General features: G+C 39.7%; 1 protein-coding gene across 8 annotated transcripts in view; it reads right to left on the bottom strand.

The window, feature by feature from the left end:
- EXOC2 (exocyst complex component 2) overlaps positions 1-19,612 on the bottom strand; it is a 204,800-nt gene that overhangs the window by 119,409 nt on the left and 65,779 nt on the right. For all 8 annotated transcript variants that reach the window (XM_008972895.4, XM_003805568.5, XM_063605111.1 and 5 more), the window contains 3 exons: positions 11,667-11,780; positions 9,948-10,072; positions 2,743-2,823 (listed from right to left, as the gene is read on the bottom strand). In XM_008972895.4, coding sequence (XP_008971143.4) covers positions 2,743-2,823; positions 9,948-10,072; positions 11,667-11,780 — 320 coding nt within the window. The remainder of the gene's footprint in view (positions 1-2,742; positions 2,824-9,947; positions 10,073-11,666; positions 11,781-19,612) is intronic.

Here is a 19,612-nt window from a genome sequence, read left to right on the forward strand (position 1 = left end):
AGTTTTTTTCATCAATAAAGTGAAGATAACAGCACAAACCTCAAAGTGTTGTTGTGAGGACTAAATATACCTAGACAGTTCCGAGCAACACCTGCCCTGCAGTAGGCCCTCCACAAGCGTGAGCTATGACTGCCACAGCTACTGCTACAAATACTTACACAGCATGTCTACACCTGCACTGTCTAACACAGTAACTACCAGCCACACGGGACTATTTCAATTTAAAGCAGAATTAATTAAAATTAAATAAAAATTTAAAACTCAATTCCTCAGTTGTACTAGTCACATTGGAAGTGCTCAGTAGCTACATTTTCATCATTGCAGAAATTCTATTGAACAATGCTGTTCTATATATTTGAAACAGGTAAGAACACAGAGTTGAATATGCAAATTTGATGTAAATAAACTAATAGTCATCATTGGCTTGAAATCAAGAATAAGTTATTAAGTTCAAACACAGACATGAGAAACACATATCATGAAAACAAAAAACAATTTCTTTTTTTTAACAATTTCAAAAGAAAGTGTCAAAACTGATAAACCCTGAATAAATGACCTAAGTTTCCTGCAGCCAACAGTATCCTTTAGAAACTTAGCTTAAAAGTCAGAAAGATTGCCCAATTTAAAAAAAAATCTTTTAAAAAAACTAAAGAAATATCCGTATACATTAGTATATAATTATACATAAGGTAAAAAGCATTAGTAATCATCTAAGTGAAGTAAATGACGCTCATACTCATTTATGCTTTCCTTCCTTTCTACAATAAAATAAATTCAGTTTTCAACAGAACTGACTGAATCTTTGTGACTTTAGTTCTGTGTTTTCACCAGTTCTGCAGTACTGAAGTCCGATAACTACGAACCCGCCTGGGCGGGACTCTCTCGGGGCCAGAGCTGCATCCCCTCCGGCTTTGCTCCCAGGCTGGCTCAGCACGGGGCTTGACACAACCAGAGTTAAATAAACGTCTGTCAAGTTGACCTGAATTAGGAAAAACATATCCTAAGACAGCAATCAACATCATGTTGTTAAAAAATGTTTCTGGAAAAGGGGGAATTGTTATAAAGAAATATATTTTAGGGAAATTTTAATAACAAAAAGTCCTGACGAATGGTCTCATAAAGAAGTGACCATTTATATTAAGCTGAACTTTATCCAAAAAGAGCAAACTTCAATAGAAAGTTAATACGACACTTTTCTGGAAAAAAAATTCATGGTTATAAAGGGATATATGGAAAAAGGCAATTTTTAATACCCCAAGTCCCAAGGGACGATTTCTCAAACTACTGCTTTAAAGAAAAAAAAAAATCACATTACCACACTGTGGTAAGCCTAGCACATGAAACAGACCCTAGAATTTCCCAAACCGGAACAAGGATCTCCTTCTCTGATACCATCATATACTTACTATGTCAACTGTTCCTATAAGCCACCTTTTTAAAATTACTGAAGTAAACGTGTTTTTTATACAGGTATCATAGTTTGATAACTTCTCCAGGGCAAATAACATCCTTGAGTAGAAAATATCCTTCCAAGATCTTAAAATGTCTGACTATGCTAATATAGAAACAGCTTCAATAAGTGTTTGAGTTGAATTCAGAATACCTTCATTTTAACAACATTGGTGACTTGGTTCTCAAAGATAAAAACAAGGGAAAATCTCAGGGCAATTAAGTAATAATCATCAGAGGAAAAAAGGTAAGTGCTGTTAAATTCCTAAATTTAGAATGAAATCCAAGTCCTCAAATGCTACTACCAAGAGAACACTTCTTTCCAGAAAATGCTTTCTTTTAGGGATCACTCAGGTTTGTGAAAAGATATTCACATACAGGCTCAGAACATTCCACCCACGGGACTCACTAAAGCTGGAAGGGCAAAACTAGCTTCACATCACAGCCTTACATTCACAGAATCTTTAAAGATCTGGTGTGAGGTTTCTTCATTCTTCCAATGATTCTTAACTCTACTTCATGATGAGATTGTACATTATATTTAAAACTGAGGAGATGCCCATGGGCATTCCTATCAAATGTAAACTATAGTTGTGAAAAGATTTATTTTAAATGATTTATTTTTAAGCCACTAATATCATAGTAAGGATTAATTCATCTGATCACTTTCTTCTAAATCAACAGGATAAGTAGCTGGGACCTAGGACGTCAGAAAAAGGACAGACAAGGGAGGTGGACAGAACTCAAAGCTTTGCACATAGCCATTTTCCCTGGGCCTATAATTTTTACAAAATATCTCAGATTTAGACACCTTCTTAAATAGCCAGCTGCCTTAAATTCTTTTTTAGAAAAAGGCAAGTTATACACAAATAAATGACCCCTAAGAATCTGTTACTCTTGTGGCTGAGGTTATTTGCATTAATGCTGGGAGATGCCTGATGATGGCTCCTCCACGTTGCTGGTCAGTGACAATCCTGGCTACTGCTTCAGTGCTTTCCTCGCTTTGAAGATGCTGTTTATATGCTGGTTGGTTTTAGGGTAGGAAACTTTATTTCTTAAGAAATATATTGGATTGTTTTCAAATTATGATTTCTCATAAATAAAATGCAAGCAGAAACAGAACATTCATTTTCAATGTTTCTATTCTCCTTTGTGTTCATTAAATCACTACTATTTAGAAATAAATACTAAAATGCAACTTACTGCCTTGTCCCGCGATATCAGGTCCAAGAACTAATTTTAAAGCATGTTGTAAAATCCATAAATAGTTCTGGGTAGTAGGACAAAACTTACTGTTCAGAATATTCTCCAGTTTCTGCGTCATGGATCCTTCTACTTTTTCCGTTCCATCTGCTTCTAGTTTTTGATGGATGGCTAGAAAAAAAAATCTAGTTAAAATGTAGGCCATTTTAATGGGTAGAGATACACTAAATCAAAATGATATTTTTAAACAGTTTTTTAAAATGGTCATATTATTTTCACTGCTGAAAAGGAGCAAAAACATGCTACCCTGTACAAGGTACCCAGCAGACACCAGTCTAAGTTATTCACAGTTTAACACTATTAAAATAGTACCTAACACACATAATCATCTGTCTTCAAGAACAAGTGGTAAAAACAGTTGAAATAAAAAAGAAAAGGGAGACTTGAGGCATCCTGGGTCTCATTACACAGGTTGAGTATCTCCAATCCGAAAATCCAAAATGCTCCAAAATCTGAAACTTGAAGCACTCACATGACATTCAAAGGAAATGTTCATTGGAGCACTTCACATTTCAGATGTTCAGATTTGGGATGTTCAACCAGTAACTAGGTAATGCAAATATTTAAAAATCTGAAAAAATCTGAAATCTGAAACATTGCTGGGTCCCAAGCATTTCAGATAATTGGTCAGAAAATTCCGAGTAAATTCGGTACTCAAATGCACTATGAATACACACTCAGTGCCTGCTAATATCTATCTCTCTGCTCCTTTTAGTTTCTAATTATGATCTTGTTATTTTTCATCTTTTTTTTCTTTCTGTAAGCCACCTCAAATTTTCTTTGAAATTCTAAAATAAACAGACTGCTCCTCTAGCAAAGAAACACATTCAGAGAAAGAAGGAGTATATTTGGGGAAGAACCCAGCTACTGCAGTTGAATTGTCTTGGTTGACTTGGAGTGAGGAGAAAGTAATTTCTGTAATGTTTCAAAATTTGAATTGTGTGGTAACAGTGACATAAAATGTTTCTACATACCAAAGCTGAAACTGGGGTTCAACTTACTAAGTGAAACGGAAAGGAACTTCCTTCCCTCTCTGTAAGGAAAGGAGACGGACTATGCCTAAGCATTAGAAAGCTAAACCGGAAAGACTTCCATGCTGTATGTGTGCAGATCTGCTCTCCCTCTTGGTTTAAATGCTGCTGTGATGTTCTGACAGTCCTGGCTGAGAAGGACACCTGGCACCCACTGCAGCTGCACCGAGCGGGCACCCACTGCAGCTGCACTGAACAGACACTGCGCTGAGATGTCACACCCCACAGTAGCCCTGCTCCACAGGTTGCTTTCTAAGTCAAAATTAGCATTAAAGGAAATCATGTAGCCACACTTTCTGATGCTGACAAAACCCATCACTGATGAGCAGGTCAAGATGAGGTGACCCTGGTCCCCTGGCTCAGTTTACAGCCCTTTTTGCTGACAGACTAACTTCCTCCACCCATCTCCACCACAGCAGAGCCACTGTCAAGCTGTCAGCCAAGCATGAGGACTGAGAGACACTGGGATCTGATAAAGGCAATCCTATTTTCCAGAAAATTAAACCAAATAACCCAATGTCTGGTTCACTTGACCTTTTATTTTCTCTGAAAACATCTTTAAGTAGAATAACTCAAGAAGCAACTTGGTACATGATCATAGGTTTGTTATTGTTTCTAATCTATTAAAACTTAAATATGTGAAGCAGTTGAACATTATAAGTTTGTATTTGAGAAACAAAAAAAAGTATGTACAACAGTACTTCTCAAAGAAAAATCAAGGTTATAGAAAGACTGCCTATTAGTTCACTACAATTATTTGATCATTTTAACACTCAAATAAAATGTAGATATCAAATTTGCAATTACAATAAGAAATTCATAATATCCATCCATGCATTTATGTAAATACCATTGTTAAACGAGGCACCAAGGAATAATGTCTGTGTAGGGTAGTATCTAAAGGATCCAGTGTTGGGCACAGAAGCATGGATATGCTCTAACCAATCTATGTTAATGCTAGCCTGTGTGAGACAGGAATATTCAAGCCAGATGACAGATGAGCAAACTATTGCTATGAAGAACCAAACAGTCAACACTTTAGGCTTTGTGGGCCACATACGGCCTCTATCACATATTCTTCTTTTTTTGTTTTTAGCATGGGAAAACACAGCCATGCTTAGCTCCCGGCCTGTACAAAGGCTGTGGCCTAATTTGGCTCACATGCTGACCTCTGAGTAGGATTATATTTACTAAAGTAGGAGAAGAGGAAGGGTTAGTGTAAGATGCATTAATATTTTAAATTGATAAAGAGCCCTTCAAACATTTAGTTTCTATTTCTTATTTTACCAAACTTTTATCAGAGTAGACAAATCATATATAAATTATATTTAAACTGGTTAAGTAATCTGTGGTTCCTTTTCTTCCCAAATTATACTAAAGAAAATCAACAAACAATAAAATAATTGCAACTATTACACAGAAGAGTAACAGGAATGATTCTCACTTAGATAACTGAGTCCCAGAAAATGATACCTTCCTGAATTATCTTCATACATCAATAGACACTAACAACAGAATGTGTCAAAAAATCAATTACGGCTCAAGCCACACAGAGTTAAGCAGCAGCAATAAAAGGAACAGGGGAAGGAAGACAAATAAGACAGAGTGCAGGGAGGAACACGCGTGATTTAGTCTGTTTCGGCTTTTTACCCTAGTGTACCATAACGAATATTCACTCACACAGTTTTGACCCACAGTTGTTCTTGAAAGGAGCAAGTGATAATGCTGGACTTGCCGCTAAAAACAAGAGATTATACAGGTCACTAAATGCACAAGCTCAAGGGGCATTTAGGGAAATCGCTACCAAAACAAAGGAGGTGCTCAGAGGCACCAAGGAGCTCAGGAAGGCCTTTCACACTACAAACAGCTCCAGGAACCTCACCACCACCCAGGAGGACCAGCGTGAGCGGTATCTGCTAACAACCCACAGGTCACTCCCACTTCAAGGGAACAGAAGGGAATGACAGAGGGAAGGCCATGGCAAAATGAAGTCTGGTGCTAGAAACATTTTTGCAGAATAAAGAAAAAAAACTGTACTAAACATACCAAGGTTGCTATTGGCAGGTGTTATGCCAGACACACTTCTTGTCAAGTTCTAATTAAAATACCTGTGGGGACACACAGGAAGAAACAAAACCGACAATGGCATAAAAACTTAAGGATGAACAGAAGCTACTAATGGAATACCGGGTTGGGATGGACTGAAAAAAACCAGACTTGGACTGGGTATGAAATAGTCCACTGGATGGAACTGAAGAATGCAGATGATGTAAAAAAAAGAAAGAAAGAAAGAAAAAAACAACAAAAAAAGAGCAGAGAAGGGCTCTGATTTGTACCTGTCCCCTGTGCCCAACTCTGGAACACAAGGATGGCACAGACCAGAAACATTTTCCAATGTTTCCGTAACCATCTTCAGGACTACAGTTCTGTTCCCCCATTTTTCTTAACCACACAGCTCGTTTCCTTTGATAACCATTTGGAGAACAATTTCCCCACATCCCAGAATGGCAGGAAAACAGAAGGAAACCGGGAGGAGGCATCCACTGCTGGTCAACTCAGAGCAAAGGCTCTCAGAATAGTATTTGGATAGCATCAGGAGATATACCTAATGTTAAATGATGAGTTAATGGGTGCAGCACACCAACATGGCACATGTATACATATGTAACAAACCTGCACGTTGTGCACATGTACCCTAAAACTTAAAGTATAATTTAAATAAATAAATAAATAAAATAAAATAATAAAAAATAAAAATCCTGCCACATGTAGCAACACAAGACACATGCCAAAAGAAAAATTTCTAAAAGGTTACAAAGAATATTACAAATAATATATCAAGCCAATGTATATAAAAGGAAGGGTATAAAATATTAATATCATGTTATTATGCACCAAAGAATTTAATCCTGCCCCCCAAAAGGTCTGGCCCTTGTCCTCAGGTCCTGAGAGGTAATCTCTAAACTCTTGAAATGTTCTGCCTGATAAGAGTGTCTTTGTTTGCCTGTGGACCACGGGCCACACCAGATAATCTAACAATGGAATTTACGGTGAGGACTTAGGGTCACTCAATATCAGCCTGATCTGAGGGAATGAAGATTGAAGTCGGCCTTGACCATGTCCATGTGACGGGGCCGTACTACAGACTCCGGATCTGGACAACAAGGTTTGGGGAGCTTCCTTGGATGCAAGTACTCCATGTGTGTGTCACGCACTGTTACCAGGAAAGTCAGTGCGGCCTGCAATTCCACTGGGAGACCACTGGAAGCTCCATGGATGAAAATTTCCTAGACCTGCTCCATGAATCTCTATCCCTGGCTGACTATAACCTGTAATTTCCCTGTAATGAACCATAACTCTGAGTACAACAGCGTTCACTGAGTTCTGTGAGTCCTTCTAGCAAAACACCAAACTGAGGGTAATCTTGGGGACTACTTATAAATATATTATCATCAAGAGAATCTAAACCATCAAAAGTGACAAAGTAAATACATGCTTTACATATGAAGAAAAGCTGACAGAATCCAAATTAAAGAAAGAGATTTGTCTGTCATGTTTAATATAAATAAGCTATATTTAAATAATATAATCAATCAGGCATTGATACTATATCAAATAGTGGACCCTGAAGAAAACACATCCGTCCGTCCTTTTTAATTTTTGGCATACTTACAAAAACCTAAATATATATTAAGAAACATATTCTCTGTTCACAATACTATGAGAACAGAGACTATGAAAACAAAAATTTACTAAAAACTACTAAGGAGGAAAATTACAATTACACATTTTAAAAACACAAAAAAGATATCTCTGAAGAATCAATGTTAAAAAAATCACACAGAACATACAAATACTAAACAGATAACAAAAGGGCCTATAACATGAATTTTAAATGATTTAAAAATTAGAATGCAATGCTAATAAAACATGAAAATCTTAATAGAGAATTTCAGGGAAAACAAACCAAAATAAAGCAGAGACAGTAGAGGTTTGAAAAGTATGTGTGTGTGTGTGTGTGTGTGTGTGTGTGTGTGTGTATGTGTATACATACATATTTATCTATCTGTCTCATCTGTTCGTTCCCAATCCCCCCTTGAAGCTACTGATCCACTGCAGTGTCTCTTCAGGAGACCCCAGACATGAATGCACTCCTGCCTGGTGTGATGAAACAGGAAGCACAGCACTATCCATGCCTAAAAGTGTTGAAAGTGAATCTTATCTAATATCCAATTAGATGAGTCCAAGCAATTTAATGGCAAGAAAAATAAGTTAAATGACACCACGAGGAAGTCATCAGTCAAATTCAGAGTGGGGAATATCTTCCAGGACAAATGACCTTGTTTCTTCAACAAATCAATAGCATGAAAAACCAGAAACAGGCTGGGCGTGGAAATTAGCCAGGCATGGTGGTGGGCACATGTAATCCCAGCTACTTGGGAGGCTGAGGCAGGAGAATCGCGTGAACCCAGGAGGCAGAGGTTGCAGTGAGCTGAAATTGCACCACCGCACTCCAGCCTGGGCAACAGAGTGAGACTCCATCTCAAAAGAAAAAAAAAAAAAAAAGAAAAACCAGAAACAGGGTAAGAAAGCTGAGGGGATGGTTTTAGTTTAAAAGAGGCTTAAGAGATTTAAAAATTAAGTGAAATGCCTGAATTTTATTTGAATCTTGATTTGGACATATCACCTATAAAAAAAAAGTTTGGGGATAATTTGAGAAATCTGAACTGGGAATGAGATGATATTAAACAATTATTGCTAATTTGGTTAACTATGATAATATCATTGTGATTATGCACATAAATGTCCTTGCCCTTACTTGGGAGATTATACTTTCATCTCCACTTTTCACATTTGAAAATTTTCATAATAGAAAAGTAAAAACAACTTACCCGAGCAACTTTACATATCAGCTCTGTCAAATTTGAACCATGTAATTCCTAGTCTACATAGTGCACTGACAATAGTGGATCTCTGTGTTGCTCTATGTGCTGTCAGTGGTAATTTAGAGAGAAGAGCAATAAGCACAAATAAAGAATGGCACACCATCAAGAAACATAAGGCACACATATTTATCAGGAAGAGCACCTACCTTCTCTGTTCCCTCTTAGACATTCACATTTTACCCCTTCAAAAACCTAACTTCTACCTGCAAGGAAGAAGCTGCATCACATACACATTTAATGTGTTGGAGGTCAATTAAGTACATATGGCACAGGAAGAGGGGGGCTTATTTATTTATTTATTTAGAGACGGGGTCTCGCTCTGTCACCCAGGCTGGAGTGCAGTGGCGCGATCTCGGCTCACTGCAACCTCCGCCTCCCACGCTCAAGCAATTCTCCAGCCTCAGCCTCCCAAGGAGCTAGGACTACAGGTACCCACTACGCCTGGCTAATTTTTTGTATTTTTAGTAGAGAGGGAGGAGGGGGACTTTTAAAACAATAAAAGAATGTCTATACTTTAGGAATAAAAATAATTTTTAAAATTTACCTTCCTGAATTGAAGAAGATGTGGCCTCAATGCACGGTTAGAGTTATGGATACTTAAGCTATATGGGTATTTAGTTTTAAGTATCTTAGCTATTAAAAAGAATTGAGTTAACTTTTATTAATATAGGTTACTTTTTACTAAATAGCAATAATTAAACTTTCATTAATTAAAAGCAGTTTTATAAAAAAAAAAAAAAACTCTACCGACATCTTGCATTAAAATGTCTAAAGCTATGACATCTGTACTCCATACAACGTCCCTCCCATACACAGATGGCACAGTGACAGCTACCTGCGTGCATATGTGGGGGCCTGTGCGATAAGGGCTGAAGAGACTGGTATCCTGTCATCAGCCTTTCCGAAGTGAACACACAATGGGTTGCATTCATAGAATTAGTCACATATGTAAGATATTGGTGGTTGTGCATTGGGATTTAATTTCGTATCAGCCCTGGAGTGTGGACATCACAGAGAGTTAAAGTAGTCTCCCATTTCACACATGTAAGATGGGTTAACAAAAGCCTCAGAGATAAATTTTTAAAGTACCAAGTCTTCAAAGAGATGCCCGCCTACTCTGCAACAAATATTTATAGCACATTTGAGATCTCTACTTTGATAAAAACAGACCGAATGTCACACCCTGTAAACACCCTGCAGGCAGTGCCGGGTTTCCATGGTGGAAGCTGCCAGCAGATGGCTCTGAGGATCGCCTTACCTGAGAGGGCATCCTGTGCTTCGAAGAATGTACTGAGACCGCCTTTCACATAGGCCAGGCTGCCCTCACTCTTCTTGTTAGCCTGTCTCTTTAGGTTGGTGACTGCCATTTTGAGCTGCTCAAAACTGAAATGAAATAAAGAAACCAAAGTTTGACACTTCTAACATGCAAGAAAGAAAAAAGAATTCCTTCAGTGGAAAACACTTAATATGCTAAAACCGATGCTAAGTAGCACACAGATTAATATCATATGAAGCCAGATGAAATCAAAAAGCTTTCAAATTGTTGCGTAGATCTAAACCTTTTATTTATTATGAATGCCTAAATTACAACAGCTACAAGACTTTCGGAGCCCTCGATGGTAATTCTAAATACATTAGACCCCTAAGAAGTAAATGTGTAGATGTTTTTATAACCTATATATAATATATACAATTTACCAGATAAAGAGTTTTGAACATCCTGTACTAGGTAAGAAGACACAGATCATCCAGTGATAGACAACATTTCAAAGATGGAACTGCTTTGTACATTCACTGAAGCATTGTGGAACACTAAGCATAATGTTATACTTATCAGTATCCAGTCCTCTGTCCTTAGTCATAAAATTACATGAATCCTGTGGGTCGATTCACAACTTAAATAACTAGGAAGACCACAATATCTCATCTCAATATCTAAAGCAGAGAAAACTAAAGACAGGCCTCTGTATTTCAGAAGTTTTATGTCCATTTGAGCTAAGAAAATCCGGCTATAAAACTTTAAACGTATTCTTGATAGACCTACACAAGAAACAGAGCTCAATTCTGACTTATAATAATAGAAATTCTACATCTGTAATGTAAAATCAGAATCATCTTCTACAATGAAAAAATTCATCTTGGACATTTGCTTTAAAAAGCCATCAGGTTAAATTTATCCTATGTATTAAAATGCCAACCTTTCCTCATCTTGGACATTTGCTTTAAAAAGCAATCAGGTTAAATTTACCCTGTGTATTAAAATGCCAACTTCTCCTGATGTTTTCTAGTAATGCTTTTCACCCTAATAAATGAATGAAACATTTATATTAAGGTATATTTTAACACACTAATTTATCAATAATTTAAGTTTTAAGCAATAAACCATTGATTTATCCAAACATTTTTTGCTGAATATAATTATTTTAAATCAATCTTGCAAATAAGCTACAAACCTGCTCTTGTACAGAGTAAAATGTAATTAGAAGACAGAAGGGAACCTTCAAATTGGATATATGACCTTGTCTACTTTTTTGCTAATTTTAAGCCAGGTCCTTACATGATGATAAACCAACTCATCTTCCTTCGCCCTATGGTCAGAGAAGGCAGTGTGTTCCGTGTTTTACCCCAGAACTTAAAATTTTTATGTTATTTGAGTAGGGAGAGATCACATTCATACATGTCAGTTTAAGTCCCCAGCTAAGGCTCCATAAATTTTTAATAACCTGCACCAATAATGAAATATATTGAACATAAAATGACAGTAGGAAATGAGAGACCTCTAAAGAATCATCCCATTGCACAAACAGGGAAACAGACACCCTGAGATGTTCACGGGCAAACGCAAAGTCAAAGAGCTCGCAGACCTAAAACGACGTAACTGTATGCAGAGCCAGACCTAAAACTTGAGTTACCGTGTAATTCCATCTTTAGCATCTGAGTGAAACCCTTCACAGTTGACAGTCCCATATCCACTAACCTGGTGTTTGAGTGATTCTCTATAAGATACCAGGCTGCTGAGAAATTCTCACTTGTAAAATCAGCACTCATTCCATGGAATAGCATTTCTAAGTCCTTCTGCGAAAATTTACTTCTGAGGGGAAAAAACGTTTAAAATATATTTCAATGGTTATTATGACAAAAATGGAACAGGTATCACTAAGTATCCAGTATAACACATATGAATACTAACCGTTACAATAATACATATTAATCATACATTACCCAGAACATGTTTGTATAGATGTACAAAATATATTTCCCACATCATGGCTGATTTTTCTATCACGTAAACTTTGATTTTATATAGAAAAGATAGGAAACTAGTTGAAATACAGAAATTACATCAATAAAAGAATATAAGGTTTAAAGAGGATTAAGACATCCGGCTGAGTTGACAGTTTTATTAAACCTATCAAAATATGACATCAATCCCCATTCAATGTAAAAAAATCAAAATTTGAATACGGTGAAATTCTAAAATATTAAATCACTTTGTTAAAATGATTTTTGTTAAAACCTATATGAAAGTTGTTTTAAGACATACTAACAAATCATCAAAGTACTAATAAAACCACATCTAATCACAAAGCACTCACATTTGCGTCCATGTCTAGAATGACTTTAAGAAAAGCTTGTGATAACAACAGGGTATATACATAATCTGCTGCTCCCTCATCTTGCCTACATGTTTAAGACTGACTTCTGGATCAATTCATTTATATATTCATTCGACTATTAATCAAGTATCGACAACAGATCAGGTTCCATGCTGGGATGCCAGATGTACCCACCGAGGCTCACAACCTGGCAGCCTTTGCTGGCCCCCCCTGCCCCATTTGCAGGATGAAATCCAAGCATGTCTATGAACTGAATCCGCTTGTCCCTCAGGGCTCATTTCTGCCACTCTAGGCATGAAACCTGACGCTTCGGCAGCCTCAAAGGGACTATACTGTCTCGCACGTTGGTCTCCACCATCTTGGGGTTAACTTTGTTCGTCTGATTTGCCGCCCCCTCTAAGATGTGTCCCCTACCCCAAAACACTGGACAAGCCCAACTCATAAGGTATAAACCAGACACAGATCATTTGATAGGGTAGTATCTCTTTAACAGTTACGCAGTGGGGAAAACACTCCTACCCCAAAAGAATTTTAATGTGGGTAGGTCCGATGACTTTGGTACTCTCTGGGAGAGTCTTGCTGTCTCCTCATTACAAACACAGCCTCAATTCAGAAATCAGGCAGCTTAGTTCGTGATCCACACTTCAACTTCACCCAAAGGTAACATTTTTTTCTTCCCTCTTCCCAGCCAAGGTCAATAGTTAATAGGCTGCTTACTCGTTTGGGGGAAAAATGGCAGCTCTCTCGTAGAGGTTAAGGGTGGGATGGACAGAGAGACAAGAATGGAATGTCCTTCGGGGCCTGTGCCTGGTACTGCCATAGGTGGCCTGTGCTCTCCGCCTGCCAGGTATTCGAACCTACTTGAGTCTTGTGGGCATTTTCACGGGTTCCCTAAAGGGCTCTGGAGGACTCCTCCAGCCATGACTCATGGATGCATCTGCTTCCTATTGCCACTCCTCAGCCTCCAGTGGTCTCTCAGTCTTACCGCAGACACTCCCTGCTGGAGCCCCTCCACGTTCAGGTGACCAGTGCCCGTAGGCACAACTTCCAATGGCCTGGAGCCCACTCTCTCTAGCAAGTTGCTTGCACACCTGGACATGGAGAACACCCCTAAAATGCAGCCACCTCTACTGTCCAGGCAGGCTCTGTGTCTCACAGCTGCAGGGAACACTGTCACCTGGAGGTCCCACTCACCAGGCCTCAGTGAAGACCGTCACATGCTCTGCATCCTCCCACTTCATGGCCTGCCCCAGCTCTCCCCACAGATATCTCTGCACAAACCCTCCTTGCCTCTCTACACATCCTCTCCCTCTGTGGTCCCTAGAAGAACAGGGAATATGAGCTGCCAAACCAGATCTCGAGGAGTTCCTCTATCAACCCTGCACAGCGAGACGCCACTCACTCCAAAGTCTAATGCCTACTGCGTGAGCATCTCAGCCAGGACAGGGTGTCCCATTCACATTCGGTAACACTGCCCTTCTTCACTATGTTCCTTTTTTGACTGGGTGGGGGATGCCTTGCTTAGAATGATGATAACAGAAAAGAAGACAGATGAGATTTTGGGAGGTGGCACCACTTCCACCGAGACTGAGTCGATCGTGCATCTTTTCTCACTAGCTTCACGAGTTAAAAGATTTATAGTCTGAATCCTCCTGATACATGTGTGTGGCATTCATTACTTGCTGGTCGTTTTCACCGGTCAGCAGTCTCTGGGAGGGAGGTGGAGAACTTTGAGTTTTTAGAAGTTTATTTTGGTTTGGATTCTTCATGCTGGTTCTCATACTTTACTTAGTAAGAAAATCCTTTCACCTTTGGAAGTTTTTCTCACTTTATTTATCTGCACCCCATGCCTCCAAGTTAGAGCTTTGGGGGAATATAGAGACTGAGTGGAGGCTTAGGCTAAGCTGTGACATGCTGAACCCCGGCTAAGTGACCCAGAAGTGCCTCCTTCTGCAGTCCTGCTCTAACCGGCAGGCAGCATCTGCCTGGAGCACTGTGTGAGGGATCACGGGCTTTGTCTCAACTCGGCTAGAAAGAATGACATGACCAGTTAGTAAGGCGTGTCATCGCGGGCAGAAGTCACGGTGGCTGCAGACCATGTTTCTGTCGACCTTCCTTCTAGACACGGCCATTCAATGTGGTGTCTCACACTTCACTTGGTCAGAGAGTTAAACGGTCTGAACAGAATCAAAATGCGCTACTGGTATCAACTAAGTTCCTACTAACAACAGTCTTCACACCTGATTTAAGTACAAGACATCCTCATCCAGCAGGGATCAAGTCCAAGTAACATAAGGACACAGCTGAGAAAAAAGAAACGAAAGAAGGCTGAGAAGTCAAACAGCTTCTGTGCCCCTCCCCTACGCCCGTGGTGCTGCACTGTGCCTCGGTGTTTCTCTGCCCATAATCAAACAGGGAATGAACGGAGGTTGCTAGCGTTAAGAGCTGATGATGTGAAGAAAGGATCTGTGACACAATGGTAGCAAGTAACGCAAGAAAGTATAAAATGCAGACACAAAACTCAAAAATACAGCAGCTGCATGCCCTGGACAAACGGTTAAGAACACACAGTCCCCATCGGTCTGGCAGCTACATCATACTCCACGTGTTTAGCCAAAATAAAAAATGTTTTAAAAAACAGAATGTACACAGCACATATAGAAAAGGGCTCTGTCCTAAACAGTTACAATGCTTAAATTGGTGGTACTGATGGTACTGAACAATGTAAACCAGCAGCTCAGAGCTTTCCATTCTGTACTCCATGTTTAAAATTCCCCTGATACTTAAACTCTGGTAACATCTCACTTACAATGCATTACTAAATTGTTATTTTTACAAATCTAAACTGCTCTCAGTTATATCATAATATAAAGGCCTGATGTCTAGTGGAGGGCTCCAGGAGAGGAACTGTTAAGATTTTAAGAAACTCTCCTACCCCCAGGAGTCCCTCCCTCCCTCATCCTCAGAAGGAGCAGGGATGGGTCTAGCCAGTCCCTAGCAGTGGGGCCCCTGGCCAGAAAGCAGTGGGTCTGGTGAGGTCCCCACTGGCCCTGCACTCCCAGCTCTTCAGCCATGAACATCCCGTGCACCACAAGCCGCTGGGAGGACACGGGTGGCAGAGCCTGAGACTTGGCTTCTGCATTGGAGTGAGCAGGGAGGCCCAAGCCCCCGGAGCTGGATGCTGAGATCCGAGCCCCACCCACCCGCCAGCACCCCTCCCCGGATGCGTCGTTCCTTCAGGCCCCTGAACTGGGCCAGGTACAATTTGAAAAGCACTACATCTCTTGGTCAAAATACCACCTCCCCTAAGACGGAGCTGATTATTCTGAGAGTTCTTACTGAAGACATTAAAGCTCTTTCACTGATCTTAATTGGAAGACATGTATTGAGACTTATAGCAGAAATCAGCCTTACAAGAACAAGACAGACATTATTTTCAAGATGGTGAAATTCTAACACAGACGTCAAATAATCTTCCCCAAATCACACCATTAAGGCCAGGACTAACCTTGCCCAGACACACAGAGCCTGTTTCTAGTGGACACTGTTGGCTATGACCCACCAATCACCCTGGACCCTCTCTGCTGGAACACAGCCCCCCAGTTGCCCCTTAACTGGGGAGAGATCAACCACCATAAGCCAACCGCGCTTGTCATATTCCCCCTGCTCTTGATTGGATAAACTTGTTTTTGAACAGTGATGTCGGAGGAAGGTCTGTTGGAGCACATCTGGGAAAGGTCTCCATACTTTCAAGAAGGGAAACCAAGAAGAGACACCATCTTTCTGCCTGAGAACCTCATTATGTCCAGTTTCAACCACAATTGCTAAGGAAATGTGTTTTATGCTAAGGGCAACAGAACAGCCAGCAAACTCAGGCTCCTCACATCCTGGTGACATGACTGACTCAACCAACCTTTGGAGTCTGCCATCAATGAATATTGTATATTATGAAAAAGTAGATTTTATTTTTGTTTAAATCAATCTTAATTGCAGGTGAAGGCATCCTGATTCCATATTCTATTGCAAAATATATGCCTAAATATACTGATCTTTTATGCAAACACCTCAAAAATGTGAAATAGATGACGTGGAAAAAACAAAAAATGAATACCAATGCCAGAGTCCATGAAGCTCCACGGGTAACACACCTGCAAAAGTACAGGTGGCTCATCTCAGTATTCCCAACGGGAGGCAGCAGTAATAAGCAGTGGCTAAGAGCACAGGCTCTGGGTCCAATCTCGATGTTTGCTCAATCCGCCTGTATAATCTCGAGAAGTTATTCCATTATGAATGGATCACCATACCTTCCTCTTAGGAATGTTTTGAAGATCAGAGTAGATAATGCTTGTGGAAGCCTAGCAGTTTCTGACACATGATAAATGCTCAAAAATGTTATTTGCTATTATTTTTATTATTTATACTTATTTATATCTTACAGACTAATTTCCTAAGTATTATTTGATTCCCATGACAATAACTGAGTTAAATATTTCCATGTTCCAGATGAGGAAATGGCCTCTGAGAGGTTACATGTAAACAGTCGAGATTTGAACCTGGTACTTCTACTGTCAAACAGAGAACCAGAGGGTCTTAGGTGGGAAATACGATCACAACTACAAATCCGTAAAGATGACAATGCAGGAGAGTGCGAAAGGGGAGCTGCTTTCAAATGAAGAGAATTGCTAATGCCCTTAATAACAGTAATAGGAAAGGAAGAGGTAGTATATCAACACAGCTAATGAAGCACGGAGTAAAAACTCTTATGTTTTTTCAAAATAACTGGATTTCGGACTCTACATTTCCAAGTGAAGTCCCGGCTCAGACACATCAGAAAAAGCAACATACGCTCTGAGTAATTCAAACCAAGCCTGCATTTTAAATCCACTAGCACAGAGTTAGGACTGAAAGTGACAGAGACCCTACTGTGTAAACTCATGAAATGTTTTCATCGAGGAATCGAAACACACAGTTTCAGTCACGGACAATTCCTGCCACCCTGAACAGATATGTTTTCCATTAGATGGCAGTGTAAGGTCAGATTTAAACCTTCTAAAAAACAGCTAGCCCCAAGCCAGGAGAAGACACAGGCCTGTGGACTGAGCGAAGAGACACAAACAGGCACGTTCTTCACACCTCAGCACTTGCTTTCCAGTATGAGGACTCTCTGCAGCAATGACCCATGCAGCATGCAAATCAATGGGACTCCTTCTGAGACCGCCCCAGCCACCCCACACACAGCGAGGCCTGGCTGCAGCGGTGTTATTCCGCGCTTGCGGCAGAGAGAACACACTTTCTTGATTTGGCGGATGGAAGACGGAGGGGGGAGGCCAACAGTGAAAGTGGGCATTGCTAGTTCTTTGTGTGCATGCTACACATATCTCTTGTAGCTTTCAATTTTTACCAACATTGTTTACACTCGGTTGTATTACGTATTATAAGTTTGTTTCCGTTCTTTTTTTTTTTGTCTGACCCAGTTTCTGGACTTGAAGGCACTCTCATTGCCCATCTATTTTTACACAAGTTCTAAAGGTAAAGTCACCTAAGGCTCTTTTCTTCTGCACTCATATTAAGAATTAATTTGCGGTCAGTTTTCCTGTTTTAAAATACAGTCTTCTAAATGTGGTGGGAAAATTGAAATTGGTCTTTTCTTTCTGTTTGAAGCCAGGCCGATTCGAAGAAAATCAGGTTTGCATCACCCATAACACCTATGTAGAAATAAAACAGACACTAGTGGTGCAACAACTGACTCTTCTAGACAGCCATTCCCAGGTAATAATTCACAAAAACAGTTGAGATCATATAAAAACAGTACAAAGCTCCTGATTTCTGCCCCCGTGCCCATATACAGACCGTCTCCTACACATTACCCATAAATACCCTCTTGTTAGGCAATTGAGTATTGATTTCAAGAAACAAAGCCTAGCAAAGGTTCTTACTTAACATGAACCAGTTTTTACCTTCCTTTTTGGTTTAAATAGTTTGTCAGCATTACAACTGAAGTCATGCAAAGACCACATATATTTGTGACAACTGCCATCGTAAAGCAGAAATATAGACTTTTTACAAGCAAATCCTAGTCTCAATTCAAAGTGAAGTTATTTTTTCTGAGCAATTAGTAACATTTTTATAAGTATCATGACACCCTGTGTGCAAAAACATCAGTTAAAAATTTAGGAATATGAAGGGTCTTAACAGTCAAAGACAGCCAATAAGTGCCAAGTTGTTAAACTTGCAGGCTGAAAGAAAAAAGCATGCAGCCTGCGTCCACCGGTAAAATATTTATTAAACTCTGACTCACCCCAAAGAGCCACAAGGCAACCGTACTGTGTTACTCTCACTGGCTTTGCCATCTTCAGCTGAACCGGACACCACACGCAGGGCCCCTCACGTTCCCAGTTTGCACGCTAGACCATCAGCTGTCGAGAATTTATCACCACAAACTGACTTCTCTCCTGAAGGCTGCCTCCCCACTGCAATCTGATAACTCACTAGGACCACAGCACTCACAAATTCTTCAAACCTTTTTTTTTTTTGAGACAGACTCTCACTCTGTCACCCAGGTTGAAGTGCAGTGACCCGACCTCTGCTCACTGCAACTTCCACCTCCTGAGTTCAAGTGATTCTCCTGCCTCAGCCTCCCAAGTAGCTGAGATTACATGCACCTGCCACCACGCCCAGCTAATTTTTTGTATTTTTAGTAGAGACGGGGTTTCACCACGTTGGCCAGGCTGGTCTCAAACTCCTGACCTCAAGTGATCCGCCCGCCTCGGCCTCTCAAAGTGCTGGGATTACAGGCGTGAGCCACCACGCCCGGCCTCAAACCTTTTTAAATATGTTTCCACAAACAAATAATACTAAAACCCTATTATTCCTTCAATACTGACATTTTCAAAAAGTAGGTGCTCTCTAGGTTTTTAATTATTTTTTTTAAAGCCCCAAATGACATTAATAAACAGAACTAAAAGACAGTATGGATCCTGACCTGAGTACAATACCATCCTCTACAAAGACCAAAGCCTTCATCTGAAAAATAGTAAGTAAATCAGCAAAATAAAACCCACATCAACATTCTACAGTCTGCCTTTCCTTCCTTTTATCTTTCTCTAAAACAAGATTTATCTAACAGAGGTCAAAGAATTCAGTAAGATAAACACAGCTTTCTTGACAGTATCCAAAAAAAAAAAAAAAAAAGAAGCCTGGAAAAGCATTTTTCTGGCCAAAAGCATTTTCTTCTATTGGTTTCTACACCTATTCTTACTTTCATCTTTCATTTTCTTGCTTCCTGGAATCTCTACATGTAGCCTCT

The sequence above is a fragment of the Pan paniscus genome, chromosome 5 (assembly GCF_029289425.2).
Source record: "Pan paniscus chromosome 5, NHGRI_mPanPan1-v2.0_pri, whole genome shotgun sequence".
NCBI lineage: Eukaryota > Metazoa > Chordata > Mammalia > Primates > Hominidae > Pan > Pan paniscus.